This window comes from Ruditapes philippinarum, unplaced genomic scaffold (genome assembly GCF_026571515.1).
Source record: "Ruditapes philippinarum isolate M1 unplaced genomic scaffold, ASM2657151v2 ctg776_1_1_1_1, whole genome shotgun sequence".
Taxonomy (NCBI): Eukaryota; Metazoa; Mollusca; class Bivalvia; order Venerida; family Veneridae; genus Ruditapes; species Ruditapes philippinarum.
Genome location: NW_026852821.1, coordinates 138,864 through 162,457, shown reverse-complemented (window position 1 = coordinate 162,457; position 23,594 = coordinate 138,864). Strand labels below are relative to the sequence as shown.

Here is a 23,594-nt window from a genome sequence, read left to right as displayed (position 1 = left end):
GTCATAGGTCAATCTTATCCAAAGTCAGACTGCATGTTGTTCTTCCGAAACAAAACCCCAACAAACATCTTGTACCTTGCACCACAAATAGTTAGAAGCAGAAGACATCATTTGTAACACTAAACCATTGTTTGCATCCCCGATTCATTTAAGATCCTATTAATTGCACGCGTTGTAAATACTGCATTACATAATTAAACCATTAAATAATATTATCAGCCATCGTGTAATGAGATAAACACCGGAAACGAACAGCATTTGATAAAGAGCATGCTATCTCTTCAATAATCCGACTCATGCCAGGAATAAACGATTTAGATTTTATCGGATTAAATGATAAAACATTGTAAGCAGTAGCGTTGCCAAATCCGATTACCATTTATTAGCATGGTGCATCTTTATTTCGACTCGAAATCAATGCTGAATATTTTAGAATATAGCTCGATTTTGTTTCTGTTAACTGGCTTGTAAAATTGTCCTTGCTAACTCGTCATCGGTATATGCGCATTAAAAATATCATTTTAAACTTTATCAATACACGTATACTGATATAATTAGGAACGCTAACAAGATTGTGAGTATCTAGGGATACTCGCTCTTAGCTTATTCTTCAATGAAAACAGATACACACTTGAAGCTAATTCGTTAGTCAATGAATAACAAGAAAGTGCACAGAAATCAGCTCTGAACTCATATTTCTTAATATTATGCCATAATCTTGATGATTTAAAGCTGCATGCGTGATTTTGCAGCATTTAGTACAATATTGAACCTGTGTGACTAACGCAGTCAGCGCTGTTTTTGCATATTTTGACACATTTTTTTACTTATAACCGCGGATTGTAGGTGCTGTTTTCATTGTCCTTATTTCTGTATTTGTTCATTCCCTTCAGGGGAAAAAAATGATTGCATATTTTATGGGGGCCTGTACGTGTCTTATCCTGTTTGATAGTTTGATAACATTACTATTTTCATAAAGCTGAAGGGAGTGTTTCATATTTTCGTTACATTTCAAAAGGTTTGTACTGAAATGTTCTTGGCCGTGAAAAGACAATTACGAAGTCCTATTAATTTAAAAGTAGATATTCGTTTGTGTCGCTTTAACTTGGTTCTGGTCGACATAAACTCATGGAGTGAAAAATAGTGTAAGTATGTAAGGCAGTGAAACAGAATACAAGTACCTTAAGAGAACCCGACATAATGTAAAACGTTGCAGGCTCATTGTGATTGAGCCTGTTCATGGACAGTAGTGGTAATTGCAACCTCCTAGCACCGGCTTAAATCAGAATGCAACATTAAATGAGCTGGAAAAGTTTGAAACATACGCTGTTGTTGTGTTCATATGGCAGTTATTGTAAGATATTTCTATTTGATGAAATAAAGTGAGTTTGGAACTTATCAAGCTTATCACCGTTTGGCTACTGTTCGAAAAGATTATTTTGATTACATACATCAGGCTTAGGGCTAATGGGTTATTTTCGCATTTATTATTTGACTGTTTTATCATCAATATAGTTTGGTAAGAAATTAAATGCATTCTCGCTTTAATAATGCAATATAAAAAGCAAAATAGATAAATAAAAAATAAATAAAACTTAAAATTATAAATAAACAAATAAATAAATAAATAGATTAATAAAAAAAATAATTAAATAAATGAATAAATAAATGAATAAACACATAAAATAAATTTTAAAAACAAGAAAAACAAACAAACCAACCATAAATTGATATTCATATCGTTTATAGATTATTTGCCAATGGTTTTAATTATAAAGCACGATAATTGATACATAGAAATTAATATTGATAGTATATAATGATAGCTTTGTCTAGTTGTTTTTTTTTTAAATTGATGAATGTGCGGGTATAATTTCATTCCAATGTAATATAATGCCAAAAATTGTTAACAGAATGGCAATTAATTGCAAATAAATTTGTAGTTGCTGAAAATCATTACTGGCAACAAATTATCCATTAATACGAGTTCCTGAAATAAATTAATGCCAAGAGAATCTTCTACATGGGTAATAAAACGAAGAATCTTAAAAGTAATGGTACCATGCTACGTTCCAAGCAAGTGCATACGTAATAAATTTTCATTATTTTACTTATCACAAAATTTAACTTTTTTTTATTATCTATTAATGCTTCTTCGTTGAATTACTGACAATATCAAGCACAGGTCTGGTTTGTGTTCTATGTACCAAGAAAATTCATAGTAATACTTAGAAAAGCTAAGAAATTGTATGAAGTTCCTTAAAATTTACATTCGAAGTCGTTCAATGCGTGTCATCGGTATTCTTATATACATGTTCTATAAAAATCAGGAATGTTTTACAATTCAAGAGTACGACAGCACCAGATGACAGCTTAAGGTGAATGACAGCCACTATAACAAAATATATTATATTACAAAATGAGACCGTCATAATACTTGGCATCACATTATTTTGATAACTTGATGACGATATCAAGCTCGAACCTTGCGCTACTAGAAACCGCAAATCCATGTCGACATTTTTGTTCAGGCCAAAATGTTAACATTTTAGAACGATGGGAAATATAGAGGATAGTGGATGCATTTGTACTTTATCGCTTTTATTTAAATTACTTATTTTATAATAATTATACTCAAAGCACAAATCAACGAAACTGGGGTACATTGTTCACACAATTATTTATCTTGGCAATATGAGTCACATGTACATTTTACAGAATTGATTTGTTTTATACAATCATGTACATTCCTTATCGTCTTGTCAGGCACAAAATTTCCCAATATAAAGTGCGAGACAAGATATTAACATTTTCACACTAAAACATGTCAGGCAATAACAATATTTCTGAATGATATTACGAACTTTTCTGAATAAATAACCGTCAATCGGATGGTTCAGAATCATCTTAAATGGATAACTCAAACCCTCTTAAGTTGACTTTCCGCTTAAGTCATTCATATATATTATTTTACAAGTTTCACTTTGTTTTAAGTCGAACAATGGCTAACGAGAACGGTTTACGTTGTTCCCATCGAATTGAGTTAACAAGTATGATTTGTATATCAAAGACTATCTTGAAATAGTACAGTTTTGCGAGAGCATAAATGTGTCATATATTTATAAAATAAATATTAGAGTTTCTTAAATTCAAATTTAAATAAAAGAAACTTATATGATTGTTACAGCACAAGCACAAGAACCTTAACATTATATGTCATCTGTTTTTTATAGTTTCCACAGGCCTAACACATCGCTTCGAGTTTTATGACTCTGAAAAGCTTCGATTCTTTTCCACATAATTACTAAAATGAAAAGAAATCCGGCGTCAAGGATTGGTATTTAACAGTTATCTTAAGATTGAACACATTCCTCTATTTAGACTTATTTTGTGGAAAAGCACTTACAATGTCATCACGATTATAATACATGTGATTATTTAATCTCCAATTAAATGTATTTAACTGATACACATCGTCTTAACCTCTGCATTGACTTAAAATTACGTCACTTCAGGTAGCAAATGTTTTATATAAATCACATTTGTTGTTTTAAACAAAACTGAGACTCATATTACACAGTAAATGTTTCTTCACAACTCGTCTGAATCATCTTTTGTGTTGACTTTGTCGTACGACATGGCGTGGCTAACACCAGTCCTGGTTGTGCTTTGTTGAAAATATGAAGGCATTTCATTCCTTCCCCTAACACTACCGCGGTAACAACATCGAAAGGCCGACTTGAACCCATTGCGGAAGTTTTTGTTCATGAAACAGTATGTAATGGGATTACAACATGATGATATATATCCTAGAACATACGTGGATGTCAGGATAAACTGGGATAGATTCTCGGTCGCATGCTTTATGTCAAAAGTCATCCAAGTTTGTAAAATGAACAATGGTGACCAGCACACGAAAAACTCTAAAACGACAGCAAATAGCATTTTTATAACTCTCTTTTTCGCGGCTCTACTCCTTTCGTTATTTGTTTGTCTTATACCAGTGCGAGTGACAAATCTCGCTTTGGTCGAAGCTTTTATTGGTTTATTCAATTCATCCAAATCGCTCGGTCCAATTGTGCGGCCGAAACCGTCCTTGATTGTAGATTCATTCTTGCGCACGCTGTCTAATTTAAAGATGGCCCCGTTGCCGTTTTGTGCCTCTGAAATAGTAAAAACAAAGATTACTGGCTGATGAAATTGTTTAGCGTTACATGATAGAAATAAGAATTGGTTATTGTACATGAACGATATTTTCCACATTTCGATAACGATATAAAAATGAAATACTCGTTAACCTATATAAAGGCATACAGTTTATTAACATCAAAGAATCGTTTAACATACAAATAGGGACTTTTTAGCTGGTGAATATGATGCAATATGAACTGAACAAATTTGTATTAATATTGTTTGGTACATATCACATCATGTTCACCAGCTAAAAAGTCCATATCTGTTTAATTATATATTTTATAAATATCTTTCGTATGGCTTATCATATCTGTCATTGCATACATGTACGACGGACATCGAAATTTGTCTACTTTTTCCATAATTTTGTCCTGTCTTTTAAAAGAGCGCATTGGCACGCTTATTCACAATGTTCTTAAAATTGTAAAGATGTTGTTTTTTTTTCAGAAGAATAACCACGAACTTTGCATGACTCGCGGATTTCCTGAAAATCGATTTTTAAAAGACAAACAGGTGAATATACTCTGAAAATCTATTTTTATGAAAAAAAAAACAGTGAATATACCCTGATATTTTTATTGTTTTTATTTTTTACAAAAAAGTTGCTTGTTAGCCAATCAGGGAAAGGCATTGCAAAGCTTTTTTTATAGATTATATAATAATGTCTTTTATTTTCAATCGTTTTTTGTATTGAATTCAATATACAACTTTGTTTACATGTTGCTACATAGTATTCTATGACAAATAAGTTGTAAACATTAAGTAATACTTTCTTCGGGTCACAAACATCTTAGCATGTTTTAAAATTATTATTTTACTGTAACAAAGCTCAGGTCTGTCCTTTCTAAACAATCGAAGTTGTTTTGATTTCTAAGGTATATTGTGCCTGTAAGTTAATTAAAATAATTCGTTTTATTTTCTTTCTTTTCTTTTGTATGTATACAAATAGTTGCATATAATTCAAATGCATAAATGATTTTAATAAATCACATTCTCTGTCAATTTGCCGTTTACCTGAAACGACAGAAAAAGCAAAAGGGCACTCGTCTCGAAAGACGTAGGAACATATTAATAATGGACCCGTCATTCGACAAATATAAGGAAAAGTGTTGAATGATCAGATATATCAACACAATAATAAGGGTTACAAAACCTCCGTATATTCTCAAATAAAAGAACTCAGAGCCCTTGACGAGTGATGAAAGAAACGTGTTTCAAAACGTTCACTGCTCGGTCACGATGTTTTTGTTGTACTGTTTCAATTCAAATACAAATCATACATGACATTTTGATTTTAGTTTTTATTACTATACCTGCCGAATTGAATGAAGTCAAAAGTTTGCGTTGCATTTCAATTGTATAGCATGATACTTGATAAGTATAATTATGACATTCGTTATATATATGAAATGAAATAGAGCATACCAATTTCCTGTTTGTCCATCTGCATGCCGCTCCATAAAGTGTAGGCAATTGTGCAATAGGATAGTGTCATTATTATTATAGGCAACACCAGAAGTATGATGTCCAAAAATACAGTGTACATTTTGTACCATAACGGATCTGGCCATACTTCTCTGCAAGTTGCATTTCCACGTTGACGTAAGGTGTATTTGTTGAAGATTGCTGTAGGAACGCCGATGATGAACGCTGCAATCCAGCAGACAGCAATTGTTCTGTAGGAATGACTCAACGTTTGCCATTTTCTCGAACTAAAAGGGCGACATATTGCAAAGTACCTTTCCATGGAAATCGCAACCAGTGTGAAACAGCTTACTGACACAGATATAACTGAAATTAGAAACAATACAGTCATAATAAATCATAATTGATTTGTTTCCGTAAAATCTTATTTTATTTTACCATGTTCTAATACAGGTTACAAAAGGGATATCTGAATTATCATATCCCTTCCTTTTTCTTTCGTCATTTTGTACTTTATTGATATATTTAGGACGATCTATATTTTTACATTTGTGTTGTATGTAAAAATACATAAAAAATGTTATGCTAACCATTGGTTTGAATTGATAAACTTTGATTTGGCAACAAAGAAAAATTATTGATAAAAGTTGGTTAACATTAGCCAAAAAAATGTGTGGCAGTAATATGCCCTTTTTAAATTTAGTTAACAGAAGTTTTGACTAATCGTACACAAGGATTAGCCAAGATATTTAGTGTAAGTTATATACAACGGTCAACATTTGGAAAAAGGCGAATAACTGAAAAAAAAATACTTTGACATAACACGAATTTTAGATAAGTAATAGAAAGAGCACCGAGTATAAATCAGATTGCCGAGTGTTTTGGTGTTCTTTCTTTTTTGTATAAAAGTCAAACATAAAAACACGTTCCCTGTTGACACAATTTTAACCCCGGGAAAAAGTAACCAATGATCAAGCATCTGAATATGATATTTCTGCCGCTTTCCCTTTCTCTGCCGTCACAATATGTAAACCCCAGCAAAAATGAGCCAATCAACGGGTATGATCTGGAGTGCGGGTAACTGATACCTTCACTCCAGTTACCGCACTGTTCATGTATATGTATACGATTTAACTCTGACACTTTTTCAACAGATAGGTCCCCAAACAATGATACAAATCGTTCCTTAAACAACAAACGAACCAACCTAAATCAATCAACGCACTTACAAATTTTTAATGTTATATTAAATATTCAAATACATACAGGAAATAAAATCAAACATCGTAAACCCGTGTCTGGCTTACAGTATATCAGTATTTACAGTGTTTTATTCTAAAAATACTCGTAGAACAAGGTTCATCTGGTGTTACATATCAGTCATATCATTGCAATTTTTCTGTACAATAAAACTGTCAACCAACATACGAAATACTTCACCTGTAAATTGTTTTACACGCTATAATTCAGATAGTTATTCAACGAAATGCTGTTCTTCATAGCACTTTATCATCACTTTGATTGCATGTTATCTAATGGAATGCCAAGGATATTCCGTTTTATAGGTGCTACGTAGAAAATTAACATAAGCACAACATTCTTTGATAGATTGAACAATTTGGGCATATCCGATAAAAAATATTGACATTTTAAAGATATGACATAGAGTTTTATGTCAGACACAAACTTATATTGGATGATACAAATGATGTATATAAACTAGACAAAAACTAACTATGACTAACACTTATAATAAAAGTATTTGCAACTTCTATAAAGTTTAATGTTTCTTTTCATTCTTTAAGAAACAATTTACACCATCCATACAATTTATCACTGAATTTGACTTATAAAACAGTCTTCATCGCATTTGTCTATAGTCAAGACTATTCAAGACCATTCAGATGTATTGAAACATGGTGAATTTAAGCGGATAGTATATTGAAGGAAACTATTAACATCCTTGGTTGTTGTATATTAATAAAACATGCGCAGTCTTTCTCTAGTATATTACGTTTGGATGTAGTTATCTGCAGTGCATTTACGTTATCAAATTGACTTTCGTGGAAAAGATTGCCTTACATTTAAAAGTTTGTTTAAATGCATTGACAGATGCATCCACTAATTCAGAGGTATTTATGTAGATATGTTATACATAGTTTATATTATTTACTAGTTTGTCTTCGTAGGGACATTGCAACTATATTTATATATTTATTTGATAAAGTTGTGCTAGGTAAAAAGAATGTAAAATAAATCTGAATTAACAATTTTATGTTTGATATGGTCGTAAGAGGATGAATGATGTTATTAAAATGAAGATGAAAAAGATAAATAAACTAAATTAATAATGATAACAATTGAAAAAAATATATAAACAAAAATAAATAAATAAAAAAGTTTTAAAAAATCAGTATTTAGAATGAAAAATCAGACAGACAAAGATCAAAACAAAAAAAAAGAAAACTTAATTAAATTTTAAAAATCCTGTGTTTAAAAAAAGTAATTGATATTGTAATATTTCGTGACAAAAACGATATCGTATGGTGATTAATTTGATTGATTTATTTTCTCATTGTCAGAGTGTTAGAATAATTGTCAAGTATATCATGTATAATTCGGGACTTTCACTATTACGTAGCGCACTGTTAAGATTTTAAATAATTATTAGAAATTATTATACCTTTATGCTAGTACTATTATTGTAATTGTTTAGAAAAAAATTGAGTACACTAATATACAATATTTAGATGTATGAAGTCAAAGCGCTATCGTTCCCAACACCTTGTTAAGTTAAGAAAATAATATCTTGCAAGATTTGCTTTTGGAGGAACTTATTATTTATACGACCTAGATAATTCTTCTCGATCCCGTGTATGTCGATATATATTAACAACAATACAGGTACAAATGTTTAGTGTTTTATGATTGTGCAATGATACACTGATAATTCCTTCTCCATACACGTATTTTCACATAACAAAGCATCAATCATTGATTAAATTATACCAAAATATCTCTTAACATGCAAAGTAAAACGAAATCATTCAATCTTGACATAACATTTCCAAATGCATAGTTCCGTGGCCAGAAACAAAAATCCATTTAATTCTTTTAAAAACTAATTTAAATCCAAGATTATTTCTTACAAATTATACAGAACATTTAACCATTAAACGCTAAAAGTAATGTACAGTCACTGTCAATAAAAGCTTACAATAATCATGTTGATGTTTTTAAATTTCCAATGAAACACCAATTCGTATTTCTGCACAAGCCGGTGCTAGGGTGCATGGAAAGTAGCTACAATAACATCTTTCGTCTGGTTACAGGCTCAATATGTAACTGTAACCTTTTCATTTTTGCTGAATAAGGACATTGTATAAGCCTATTATTTTATCTATTGCATTGTCGTATTCCACACGCAAGTAATATAAGCCAATGCAGAGTTCAGAGGATTCAATTTCAGCGAGACATAAAAAACACATTTAGAAAAAAACCGGTGAATAAAAGCTGAACATTAGCCATTTTCATAACCATGACAAGCAGACAATAAGCTTCCATTTTTGTCCTAATGAAGCATTTAAACATGAATGCAAGATATTAGAGTGACCGTGATCACTGACTTTTGATTGTCTACATAACACAAACTGAAAACTACAAAGCACGCAAAACTTATATAATTATTTACATTAGTTAAACAAATTCGAATATCACAATGAGTGCCAATGTTCTCCTTTTTTTGTTGAAGTTCTTTCATATGCCTGTTTTCTTTTCTTTTTTCTTTTTTTTCAGATTTATAAAATATAGTTTAAAATAAGTCTTGGTTACGATTTTTCAAAAGTAAATGAATAAATAAGTAAATAAAATGAAAAATAACAAAAAATAAAGATCATAGTGTTTATATTACACATCTGTTTCAAAGACCCTTCCTTAACATGGTTATTTTTTTGTATAAATATAGACAGGTCTAAGTCATAAACGAAACACTCTTGTACGTAAGTTCATGTTAATTTAGTCATTATAGTAAAGTCTTGTTGGAGCATTACCCTATAATTTCACTTAACTTGTATAATTAAGTTGTGTGGTAAAAACTATTTTCTATCCACTCATACATTCGGATATTGACCTATTTTTTAGCAGATGTATCCGTTTATAAACGTTCACAAAAAGAATTTTCATTTTATCAGCATAAGTAATCATTCCTTAAGTTCGATCAACTAATACTTTGATAGGAACGAAAAAAAAACAACGGATTAATAAATTAATGAAAAAGAAAAAAAAACGACAAAAGCCAGGATTGCTTGAGTAAGATTTTAAAAATCACTGTAGCTAAATATGATAATTATGTTATCACGATCAATACTTATTTCAGATAAGTGAACCGATTTTTTACAATATTACATTTTTTTGTTATAAAAGTTGCGATGGTAAGAATAAGAAAGGATATGCTAACATATTAACATCTGTCATTGATAATAATAAAAATAATAATAAAAATAATTATAATGACAATGATAATGATAATAATAATAATGATTATGATGGTGATGATTATAATGATGATGATGGTGATAGTGATAATAAAAATGATAATAATAATAATAATAATAATAATAATAATAATAATAATAATAATGACAATGATAATAATAATAATAATAATAATAATAATAATAATAATATAATAATGTTGATGATGATGATGATGAAGATGATGATGATAGATGATGATTATAATAATAATAAAAATAATAATAATAAAAATAATAATAATAATAATTATTATAAAATAATAATAAAAATAATAATAATAATAATAATAATAGTAATAATAGTAATAATAATAATAATAATAATATAATAATGATGTTGATGATGATGATGATGATGATGATGATGATGATGATGATAATAATAATGATAATAATAATAATAATAATAATAATAATTATAATCATAATGATAAAAATGATGATAATAATAATAATAATAATAATACTTATGATAATTATATTTTAAGTTGTACTGACACTTCAAGGCATATATTTGACTATTGAGTTTTCTTGATGATAAAATATCTCATATTCTTTCTTATACTATTTCAGTCTATAGAACATGTCTGTATGGCCACCGGCCGTCCAGAGCTAGCTGGATAGTTCTTTCGCATGAAAAAACCCAAATGCACAAGAAAATTTCTCATAGAATAAACATCAACAATCTATAAAGATATTCACTAATTTGATTATTTTCTTTCTAGGGAAATCAATTCAAGGCTATTTGCCTTGAAACATGCTCTTCTTTATGCACGTATCAATTAATTAAGGAAAAATTTAGCTTCCTCGTACAAAAACACTACGAAAACGATCTCATTTGGCTGTAAATGACTAATTAAATCCGCATCAAAGGTAATTACAAAACATGCAATGCTAAAGAAGATTTAACTTTGAGAACGTTCTGCTTTTTAACTAGAAATAGATTGAAAACTCTCATATTTACAAAAAAACTTTTTTTTTTCATAAATTGAGGGCATTGTTACAGAAGATGCCACTTTGATCACAGCATTCCTACTTCCGATAAAAATGAATAATGGGTATAAACTAATGTTTTGATAACAATGTGATAACGTATTTCTATAGCTAGTGAATTACTCGATTTTATTTTTACTTTACTGGAATACTTCAAAGCCATTTCTTTCGACGGTTACAATTTTGTTGCTTTTCTAAAACATCAACACAGCTAAGAAAAACTGCATAAACAAAGAAGAATATTGATAATTACAAATTTCATTCATTTAAAAAACAACAACAGTTATTACACAACGCTATGGCAACTCGGAAGGACGGAAGCAAATTTTCTGAAGAACAAAAATCAGACAGGAAAAAATCGTTGCATTATAGTTATTTTAGTTAATCTTAAACTTCCTTACTAATGAAGCATTTAAACTTGAATGGAGAATTTAGTGTGAGCGTATTTACTGTTTTTTAATAGCTTTCATAACCAAACCTTGACTATTCCCAGGAAATCAAAACACACTTCTGTTTTCATGGTTAATGAAATTCTTAGAACGATAAGTTAGGTGAATTTTGAAATTTAAAAACAATTTATGGATAGTTAGAACACGTTTGAATTTATCTAGATTGAAGAAATTATATTTTACTGTCTCAGCCTTTGCACTGCTATGATTTCTATATGGATGTTTGTTTCATTAAAATTAACTAGTATATCACTCTTATAACAAAACATTAAAATCGTTTGTTAACATTGTAATATCTTTCAGGATCATTGTGTCCGTTGAGAATTGAGTCCCGCTCAAGCCGGTGTTGTAGGGGTGGGGGTGGGGCTTTTCACTTTTTCACTTTTTCATTATCCCTCATGTACAGACTCAATAACACCGTGTTATTTTGCTGTTTTAATGCTTCCGAGGAATCACGTTTTCCCAGATATTCAATAATTTTGAAACGCAAACATTTTGGCAAATTTTATTTGTACATTATTTTGTAATGAAATTGTTTTAAAACATTTAAGTCAAATTCACTGAGTGTGTTTAATTTCTTTTTTCTCTAGGTATTAATAATATTAATAATAATTTAAAATGATATATATTCTTATGAATGCTATTTATATCAAAAATGATTCATGGAATTTAATATCACATAGACTTTACTTTATTTTATTTTTAATACAAAATCAAATTTGCCATTCAAGTTAAGTAGTTTTTTAATCCTTTTTTAAATCATTTTAACACTCGTAATATTTTTTTCCTGTCCACAAAACAAAAGATTGTATAATCCGACATCTAACATGTAGATCCGGGTGGCCAAAAACACTACGAAAACGATCTCATTGGGCTGTAAATGACTAATTAAATCCGCATCAAAGATAATTACAAAACATGCAATGCTTAAGAAGATTTAACTTTGGAACGTCCTACTTTTTAACAAGAAATAGATTGAAAACTCCCATATTTATAATAAAACATTTGTTTTCTTAAATTGAGGGGATTGTTTCAGAAGTTGCCACTTTGATCACAGCATTCATTCTTTCGTTAAAAATGAAGAATGGGTATAAATTAATGTTTAGATAACAATGTGATAATGTATTTGTATAAATATTGATATTCGATTTTATTTTCACTTTACTGAAACACTTCAAAGCAATTTCTTTCGACGGTTACAATTTTGTTGTTTTTCTACAACATCAATACAGCTAAAAAGCTGCATAAACAAAAGAAAATATTGATAATTACAAATTTCATTCATTTAAAAAACAAAAACTGTTTTTACACAACGCTATGGCAACTCGGAACGACGGCAGCAGATTTTCTGAAGAACAAAAATCAGACAGGAAAAAATCGTTGCATTATAGCAATGCGTTACAGATTTAGTTATTACCATAACAACCAGATACTAAATTTAATAGTTCCCTACTAATGAAGCATCTAAACTTGAATTGAGAATTTAGCGTGAGCGTATTTACTGTTTTTTAATAGCTTTCATAACCAAACCTTGACTATTCCCAGGAAATCAAGACACACTTCTGTTTTCATGGTTAATGAAATTCTTAGAACGATAAGTGAGGTGAATTTTGAAATTTTAAAACAATTTATTGTAGTTAGAACACGTTTAAATTTATCTAGATTGAAGAAATTATTTTACTGTTTCAGCCTTTGCATTGCTATGATTCCTATATGGATGTTTGTTTCATTAAAATTAACTAGTATATCACTCTTATAACAAAACATTAAAATCGTTTGTTAACATTGTAATATCTTTCAGGATCATTGTGTCCGTTGAGAATTGAGTCCCGCTCAAGCCGGTGTTGTAGGGGTGGGGGTGGGGCTTTTCACTTTTTCACTTTTTCATTATCCCTCATGTACAGACTCATTAACACCGACTCTGCAATTTTCATGTTATTTTGCTGTTTTAATGCTTCCGAGGAATCACGTTTTTCGAGATATATTATGTATGGAAATGCAAATATTTTGGCAAATTTTATTTGTACAATTTTTGTAATGACATTGTTGTAAAACATTTAAGTCAAATTCACTGAGTGTGTTTAATTTCTTTTTTCTCTAGGTATTAATAATATTAGCATATTTTAAAGATCCTGTATGCTTTGTAATTGTGGTTGTATACCACACTTGCGTGAAACTATATATGTATATAATTATGCTAATACAACAACTTTCAAACATCGGAGAATATGTAAAATATGTACTGCAAATAGTTGTACATATTAAATGTAATCATTTAATTATATGCATTCATTTTGTATTGGACAATTTGACTTAAAATTTATAGAAAACAAATTTCTAATTACCTCCCTTTATTTTCATGAAATATTAAATTCGGTATTATCTTTATAAATAATGCTTTTTGGAACTTACAATATTGATTAATCTTAATTTGAGCATCATATTTTTTTATATAAAACCACAAAAAAATGTGTTACAGGATCTTTAAAAGCAAGGTATGATAACGTGTTTTCATCATCTTTGGCTCATATTGTTTTAATTTTTGCCACGAACATTTCTTAAAAATCGAATGATTTATTATAAAAAAATCCTTTACCTTTTAACGGATGTTTTTGTTTGGAATAAAATACAATAAAAGAAACAGTTATAAAATAGAAAATAAGTTTTTTTGTTGTTTTTTTTTAAGATATGTTTCTGTTTAATACTTACTTTGCATATATCTTATCAAAATGCACATTGTCGCTCCAAATATAAAATTCTTCAACATTACTGGAACGATGGTGAACGGCATACAGAATACGGCCAACAGCAAATCACTTACAGACAAATTCAGTAGGAACACATTGGTAACGGTCCTCATTCGCTTATTTTGTATTAATGTTATAATGACAAGTAGGTTCCCCACTACAGACAAAATGAATATAAGGGAATAGAATGGTAGGGTTGCAATTTCCTCAACTTTTAATGGTGGTGATTTAAACATATCTATAGTCAGTGTTTTCTTGACAGTATCGTTGTTAGATACATTGGAGGTGTGTCTGTCCATTTCCTTAAAAGATGCAAGTGTTATATTCATAACAACTTTAGTAGCATTTCCTATATTTCCCGTCATTTTTTTCTTGTTGATAATGTTTTAAGCCTTTGTGTTTCTAAAGTCGAATTATATGTATAAATTTCCCCTGTATCGTTTTTTTCCACACAAATTTAAAATGATATATATTCTTATGAATGCTATTTATATCAAAAATGATTCATGGAATTTAATATCACATAGACTTTACTTTATTTTATTTTTAATACAAAATCAAATTTGCCATTCAAGTTAAGTAGTTTTTTAATCCTTTTTTAAATCATTTTAACACTCGTAATATTTTTTTCCTGTCCACAAAACAAAAGATTGTATAATCCGACATCTAACATGTAGATCCGGGTGGCCAAAAGCACTTTGATCAACTAATATAACTTTTGAACGACTTTTACCCCGTTAACCGTAAATGTAAGTTTAAACTCCGGTCAAAAGTCTATTATGATGGAATTAATACAATATCTTCATTAAATCCATTCACTGAAGGGTTTGTTCCGTCATTCAACATGCTCATTTTCCCCTTTAGGGGGAAATTTTCCCAAAGACAAATTGAATTGTTTTGTTTTCTAGTACTTTAAATGCCCTCTACAAAAATTTTTTTTGTCCCCAATTTAAAAAAAAAAACCAAATTTTTATGAAATGTTTTAATAAATTTATTTGTATATATTCTTTTTGTTTTAAAAAAATATCAAAATTCATTTTTTTTTCACGAAATAAATGATCCAAAGAAAAAGTTTAAATCTTTTTATTATTAAAATAAAATTTTCAACTGGGGGTTTGTTAAAAAAATTATCCCAAAACACAAATATTTTTTAATTTCCCCCTTTTCACACCCGTTACACTTATTTTTCCGACAAAAAAAGGGAAAAAATCCAAAACCCTTTTTATAAATCATTTTAATTTTTATAAATTGCAAAATTTAAAGTTTTGTTTTTTTTTTTACAAAAATAAAAACTTTATAAACAGTAGTTCATTGTGTAAAATTAAATAGCAAGTGTTATTTTATTCTAGCTCCGCCACAAACATTGAAGTAATTTGAATTAATTTAAACACAAAGCCACTACGTTTTCCTCATCTCTACATCACGGCAAAATAAAAAACAAATGTCTGTGCTAATTCGCGCTTACCAAACACAGCTTGTTTTCCAATCAAAGAAACGAGATGATATAGCAGCGTTCAGCGACTGTCGATGATATCCGAATAACGGACTGGCTATTAATATATATCAAATAATAGTCCAGCATCTTGCTTTAAATCTTAATCCACTGAATTTGTGTAATAAATTTACTCTGCTTTGAATTTATAGAGTCCATTGGAAAATCAGGGGTTTTCAATATAATAAGCGAGCTACTTTACAGTATAGAGCAAAGTATGACTATACAGATTCACAGCCTTGCTTGGCGGTTTACTAGTTTCATCGGCTTAACAATTGTGATTCTGGTCGTTCAGATTGGTATTCTTCGAGCAACCAGCTTGATATAACAAACAGCAGTTCTCTTCTAATAGACATGTTTTATGCAGTTTTAATTAGATTATAGATTTATCACCTCGCGTTTGTTATGATTATTTTCATGATTATTTTATGATTATTTCTTTAGTTTCGCTATCGTTAACACAACAACGTTTACATTAAAGATGATTTTTAGTGCTAAAAATTAACTATTTCTGTTCATCATCGTTAGAAGTATAACGTTAATGTAAATTGTATTGCTTCAGTTAAACAAAAGGGAAAAATCTTTGAAAGAAATATCATTGACTTTTAATTCCAAACATATCATTAAGTGATGGTTGTGTTCCATGGGGTATTTGATACACAATTTATTTTATTTGTGAATAAGCCCGTTATATGATTAATCTGTTACGTAAAAATAAAGAACTATCATTGCATGATGTAACATGTGTCTATTTAAATGTTTCAGATACACTATGTTATTACAGTTACACTGCGATGTTTAAGCAGCTTACCTCTAGATGACTCAACATACTTCTAGAAAATCGACCTTAGGAAACATATACTAAGCTATAAATCAATAAATAATTTGATTGTTACATGTAAAAAATGACTGATTTAGCAGTATTTATCTCAGTGTGACTGGCGTAGTGAGAGCTTTTTTTTGCATATTTTGACCTCGTTTTTTTTTTTTTTTTTGGGGGGGGGGGGGTATTTTAGTGAATTGAAAGTGGCTTTTGCAATTTATAATTTGATTTGGTCACTTAAAAGTATCTTACCTTTTATAACATTTTCAAAATGTGCATGAATCTAGAGGCATTCTGCTTTAAGATTGTTTTATTTAACTTCAATATAGATTTTTTTAATAAGCTATATCTGTGCAGCCTAAAGTTACAGAATTTTCATTAAATGTTGAAAAAGCAAACTTCCAAAGTTCTTGTACGAATTATGTTGGTATGTTTCAGTAAAAGCAAATGGCGGATGCTCAGTCACAGGCATCTCTTTATAGAATCGACCTTATCATTATGAAAATAAGAACATTTTTATGAAAATATTTCAGCAGAAATAGCTAAAACCCTTTAAGAACTAGTCATATTGTTATCGTATTCCACTTGTTGCTCTTCTAAATTTATCAATTCACTTATTTTTTTTTTCACAAACAAAAGAATAAGACATCTGAAATTTATGAGATATATAAAAATATCTACATTGAACATTGTTTATCGTTTCACTTGAACACTTTCTCCGTTTTGCGATCCACAAATATTTTAGCATTACAGGAACAAGTACAAAAAGTTCTTTGATAAACTACATCAATGAGTAAACGTGGAGATAAAGATAAACATATGTTTTATTTAAGAATATTTGATAACTAGCTTAAACTATTTACAAGTTATCGGGTGCAAGGACTAAAATTGCTAGGATTTAAAGTTGGTTAAATGTTGGAAAAGAACATTTAAGAAATTTAATCGTTCAATTTGCTTTCATATTGTTACATTTTTAATATTTTACAACATTGTGTATAAAAATTCAAAATTCAAGTTGTGTATTAATACAAAGTAATAAGCTATGCGCATACTTACAACAAATAATTAAATAGGCTAAGCTTAAATAGCTTAATATATCACACGGATAAAGAACAACAAGTGATGATCATTTCCATGATTTTGTCAGATTTATATCTATTTCATGTGAAGTATGAAAAGAATTCATTTTTTAAAAAATATATATTTAAGTGACTTTTGTAAAATGAAAAATATATACCTCAAAGGTTGACCGATACTAAAAGCATTGCAATGGTACAGACTTGGTTTATAAATACTTCATATATAGATCTAAAATAATTCGACTCATTGTTTTAACTAGAATGTGTTGAACCTTTTTGCCAGAGTCAACGAGTCCTGTCAAAAGATGGATGCGTATGTAGAGGATGTACAATACTTTAACGAGCATTTAAACATGCTGTATACTAGTAACATTTCAAATATTCAACGGAATTTGATAAGGTAAACATAACGATGGTACCTGCACATCTTATGTCAATATAATTGAATTCCATAAGAAATGTATGCCAACTTTAAACCTTTGGAAACGAATAATTCAAATGTAATTGTAAAAGCTTGCAACATGCAGGCGTGACAATGAAAATGTACTTGATGAAATATGTTACTTATAAAGGCTATGATAAATGATTAAACATTTAGTTGTCTTTGGCAAATTCGTAGCAATCAAAATAAGTGTTCAACATGAAGTGTGTTAACTCTACACATTTTGCATTATAAGTATATACATGAAAACATGATACACTCTGTTTGTAGCATGCAAATCATATTCAGTCATAATGTTTTTGTAACGACAGCGATGTAATAGTGTTTAAAGTGCATTATGCTCATTTTATCGATGTCAAGGTGAGTTGAAGTAGTAATATATTGCAACACATTGGCTATAAAAATGGTGAGTGACCAGTAATTTATAATGAAAATTACAATGTGTACTATAATATAAAAACGCTACTGAGATTATAACAAAACTGTCCTACTCTTTTAAAGAATTAAGATTTGCCGATCCATTTTGAAAGATATTTTTAATTATAGTATTTTTAGAAAATTCTGTTGGCCACGTTCATCATTGATAGTTTTTTCATGACAAACCATTGAACATTTATACTTAGATGGATAAAATGTCACTTTAACTTATCTGGATTTTAAACATGTCAATTATATCTTAATTGTCGGATTTTATTCTGTGAATTATGTCTATGTTATACCGGACCTATTTTTCATCTATAATTGTTGAACATACCATTTTTTAAGAGGTAAACAGATGTAATTCAAGAAATAAGCGTAGACTAAGCGCTGGTATCTATTACCCGGTACCGTTCCCCAACGCATACACAAGCAATGGCGTGCTTGTATGCATGATCGTTTACGCATTAAAGCCATACAATTATTTAATATAGTAATATATGTTAAAATTCTGATAATTAAACAAGTTTTCTTCACATTGCCTACTTATCTGTTAACAGGTTGTTTTAGTTGAAAACCCTTTAACAGGCCTCACATGTAAGTATTTTTGCGCATGCGCACAAAAATGGAATCCCCCAAAGTAAACAAGGTCAAGTTTTGACAACACACAGGTGAAAGTGATTTAAAATGAGACTTTTATACATACTACCGAACTGACACTTAGATCCTGTCTCTTATATGCATCTGCTTGATTTGACATGAATTTTTGAAGAATGCAAGTAAAATATCAAGCGTTTAAATGAAAATTACGGGTACTGCTTCTGTACGGGAACTGCTCGCATTCCAGTAATATAATTATTTGGAAGAAAAACAAAATAACTTGAAGGCGCAGGTAGCATGTCTTTTTTTATAAAAATGTTATGTTTAATTAAAGCATATTATCTTATACTACTTACTTTGCATATATCTTATCAATACACACATCGTCGCTCCAAATATAAAATTCTTCAACATTATTGGCACGATGGTGAACGGCATACAGAATACGGCCAACAGCAGATTGCTGACAGACAGATTAAATAGAAACACATTTGTTACGGTCCTCATTCGCCTGTTTTGTATCAATGTCAAAATTACTAGTAAATTTCCCAAAATAGCGATAATAAATATAAGAGTGTAAAATGGCAGTGTTATTTTGTCTGCAAGATTCAGCGGCGGAGATTTAAACGCTGTCGATTTTAAAATGTTCTTGGCTGAGTTCTTACACGAGACGTTCGTGCAGATATCTAGTATATTTTCGTAAGTTTCAAACTTTTTATTCATTGCCGCCTCCGTATAATTCATATTGCCAGTTGTCATAAGGGTTTTTTCTTCTTCTTTTTCTCTCACTTTCAAGTACGGTTATTTCTTTTATTGATTTTCACCAAACCACCACATTTAAGAAAACAAGCACACGTTAATGTAACTGTACCTTTTCAAAATAAACACAATCAATTACTGGGTTTGACCAGGTAAGTTAATATCCAAACTTATTTTATTCTAATTATTTATAAATAAACGCATTAACATGAATTATCCGTATATTTTAATTTGCTACAGTAATCCGATAGTGTGTATTTATACATTACAATACAGTCTACCGAGCGGACATGAATCATCCTAATACGCAAATGTTTTACGCCTCGCTATTTTCATAGTAAGTTTAAACACCGGTCAGATGTCCTTAACGTAGGAATTAATTTCATATTATTCTAAAGAGCCTTCTATCGAAATAGTTGCAATTGAAAAGGCATGTTCCTCCCGGTCATGCAATAATTACCTATCGACTTTTTATTTTTCATTCCACTAATGAGCGCCTTTGGCTAATCAATGCGGTAGGAATTCATTTTACAACGGTTTAAGATCAATTTGTTTACATTAAGATTTATTGCAGTTTAATTTCAACTCTATCGTAGAAAAAAGACTGAACCAAAAAAGAAGCATAAGTTGTATTGTTATTATTGTTATTGAATATTAAGTAATTTATTAATTTTAATAATTTAATAAATAATAATAAGTATTTATTTTTATTTTCTCTTTGGCATACAATCTAATTTTATTGATAGTTGTCCGCAAATTAAACCAATGTCAGCTAAAATAGTTTTTTTATTTAGTATAATATAAGTATTTTTTTGTATGTGCTATACTTGCTTATTTTTTTTATAGGTGGTATTTATTTTCAGCTGCAATGGCTGGTTTAGAATTTAATAATTAATTCGAGCCACAGAACGCATACAATAGCCCTATATTGTACAATGTCAACTTAAAAAAGGGAAATATTAAGTCAAGGAAAATGGAATACGGATTAGATTAAAATATACATTTTGATAAATTGTTTTATACATGTATATATTTGATCGTTTTTGTGTTTTAACAGTAGATTTGTTATTTAGTTTCGTTTGAAGTTCGTTACCTTTTACGTTTTTAAAAAAGCCGTATTTGAAAATATATTATTATTCAACAACAAAAAAATACATGTTTGAGTAATTGAATGTTGTTTTAAAATTTAATGCAGCTAAAGGGAAAAAGCTTTTTTAAAAAATTTTTTATTTTAATAAAGATTTTCTCGTTTGTCTGTAAATTATTTTTCGGGAATTTTCTTTGTACGTGATTTTTGATTTAAAAAAACTACAGATCTTTTAAAAATTTTTCACATTTTTAAAAATTTATTTAAATTAAAGGCAAAAAATACCGGGTTTTTTTTTCTACAGTTTTTCGTTATTTAAGCCCTTAAGTTTTAAAGTAAAGTAAAACAATACCAGCCGACCGGATTTTAATTCTTCTAAATTAATGAGTCACTAAAATGATTTTAAATTTTATCCTGTGCAGAACGTTATGATTTTCGGATACAGACGTTTCTTTAAAATATCAAACCATTCTTAGTTAAATAATTGCATTAATTGAATTTTTAACCATGTGTGCGTGTTAAAAAGGATGTTTGTCAAATGTTAATGCATTATTCAATCATGTAACATAAGCAGAAATATTTACGAGCGTATCATTTCATAGTTTTAATTGCGTACTTCCGTCTCTAAAACTACCAACAAGCAGACTTAGCATAGCGAATGGCATAAACACGTATTGTTTCCCCTCGTGTCTTATTATCATATATTTATAACAGTTAAACAGAAATGCATTCCCCTGAAACTCAACGTCGACTGAACATAAATGAGCCGCGTCACGACAAAACCAACATAATGGGTTTGCGACCAGCATGGATCCAGACCAGCCCTCGCATCCGCGCAGTCTGATCAGGATCCATGCTGTTCGCTTACAAAGAGAAACTGACAGCGAACAGCATGGATCCTGATCAGACTGCGCGGATGCGCAGGCTGGTCTGGATCCATGCTGGTCGCAAACCCATTATGCTGGTTTTGTCGTGACGCGGCTCAAATGATTAATCTTGTAATGTAACAAAACTTCACCTTTCAACTTTGATGATTAAATCTGAAGATGTTTTGTTGAACTAATAAAAAACGAACCTCGCTCCGTATCGCAAATAATCAGCCACTTTTAAACCCCATCCCCTGCACTATACTGCATATACGTATAGCAAAAACTACTGCATATACGTATAGCAAAAATTTTTTTTGTAACCGAAATTAAAAACGTGCTGGAAGTAAACTGACAATACATATAAAAGCGCAATGCTAATGATTCGTCTTCGAAATACTGCATTTTGCAAAAGTTCGTAAGTGCCCTGCCACCCAAAATTTAAAAAATAATAATAAATACAAATTCAAGACCTTCATCAAACAGAACCAGTAATGATTTTAGATATGTTATACTCGTAATCTAGGACTCCTTAAATACAAGAAACAGATACTGTTATACATGTACTTGTATGTCAAATAGAATATTGTTTGAATAAGATTTGATAAAAAAATAATAATATTTTAATTGTTTTCAATTAAATTTATGAGCAAATTTTCATGATTTTATTGCCTTTTGCTAAACAAAGTAGAAACAATAATTTGTACTTTAAATGCAATCGCGTCTTGCTTTATTGCAAACTAAAAACAGTTTACATTCTAACTGACTTCAAAATTACAAGAATAAAAATGAAACTACAGAAATTAAAACACACTAAAAAAACTATTGAATCATCGATAAAATTCCGTTAGAATTAAAATGGAACTGTTATTTTTACTTGCACCTGTTGATTAAAGCTTTTTATGTTGATAGGCTTAAGAAAAAAACTAAATTGGAAATCAAGTGGTAATTATAAAAACATATGGTTTCAATTGAAAGTAATTCCGGTTTTTTATCTAGTAAAATATAATAGGGAAGTAAACTGTGTAAAGTCTACTCTGTGGATATGTCAGTATCTACGTGGGAGTGATACTGCATTATTGTTAAGAAATTTGTTATATATGAGGCTAAAAATAGTAAAAATTTGGGAAAAACCCGAAATTTTAAATTTTACAAAATCCCCAGTTTTTATTTTTTAGGGATTTTAAAAAGATATTGCTTTTCTCGTATTTTTTTTTCATTTTGGGAAACTTTAATAATACAACTTATACCAGTAGCAGACACAGACAATATTCCCTGTTTATACTTTTGTCAATTAAAGACAATTATAACAAAAACCTATAATAACTATTATAAAACCTGAAACATACATTTGTTTGTTATTAGTAATATATTGATATACTGTCGGTAATCTAATACGTTTGTAACAGTTCCTCTTGTTTAGCTGTAATAAAATCACTCAATGTAGCACTGGATTGAATGGTAGCTTGATATATTGTTTATTACCTTAGATAGTTTTGTTAAAATACACCATGAAGAGTTCTGTTATCATTTAATGTATGTTAATATGAACTTAAGTATCTTGAAGAGAAACGTTTGCATGCAATTGTCATGCATACCTTTTTCAGGTGTAGCTAATACAAAATGTAAGAGATAAAATCTTGTGAACAGAACTGTACAAAACTAACTTATAATACCAAATCACAG

At 29.5% G+C, this 23,594-nt stretch overlaps 1 protein-coding gene across 4 annotated transcripts in view; it reads right to left on the bottom strand.

The window, feature by feature from the left end:
• Positions 1–2,497: 2,497 nt before the first annotated feature.
• The window catches only part of LOC132725428 (cholecystokinin receptor type A-like), a 124,766-nt gene continuing 103,669 nt past the window's right edge, over positions 2,498–23,594 (bottom strand). For 2 of the 4 annotated variants that reach the window (XM_060710585.1, XM_060710578.1), the window contains exons 2-3: positions 5,620–5,985; positions 2,505–4,163 (exon numbers count right to left, since the gene is read on the bottom strand). In XM_060710585.1, coding sequence (XP_060566568.1) covers positions 3,592–4,163; positions 5,620–5,985 — 938 coding nt within the window. In that variant the 3' untranslated portion in view covers positions 2,505–3,591. Of the gene's footprint in view, positions 4,164–5,619; positions 5,986–14,305; positions 15,192–23,594 lie in introns of those variants that run through there. The other 2 variants (XM_060710570.1, XM_060710561.1) reach the window with 2 other exon arrangements.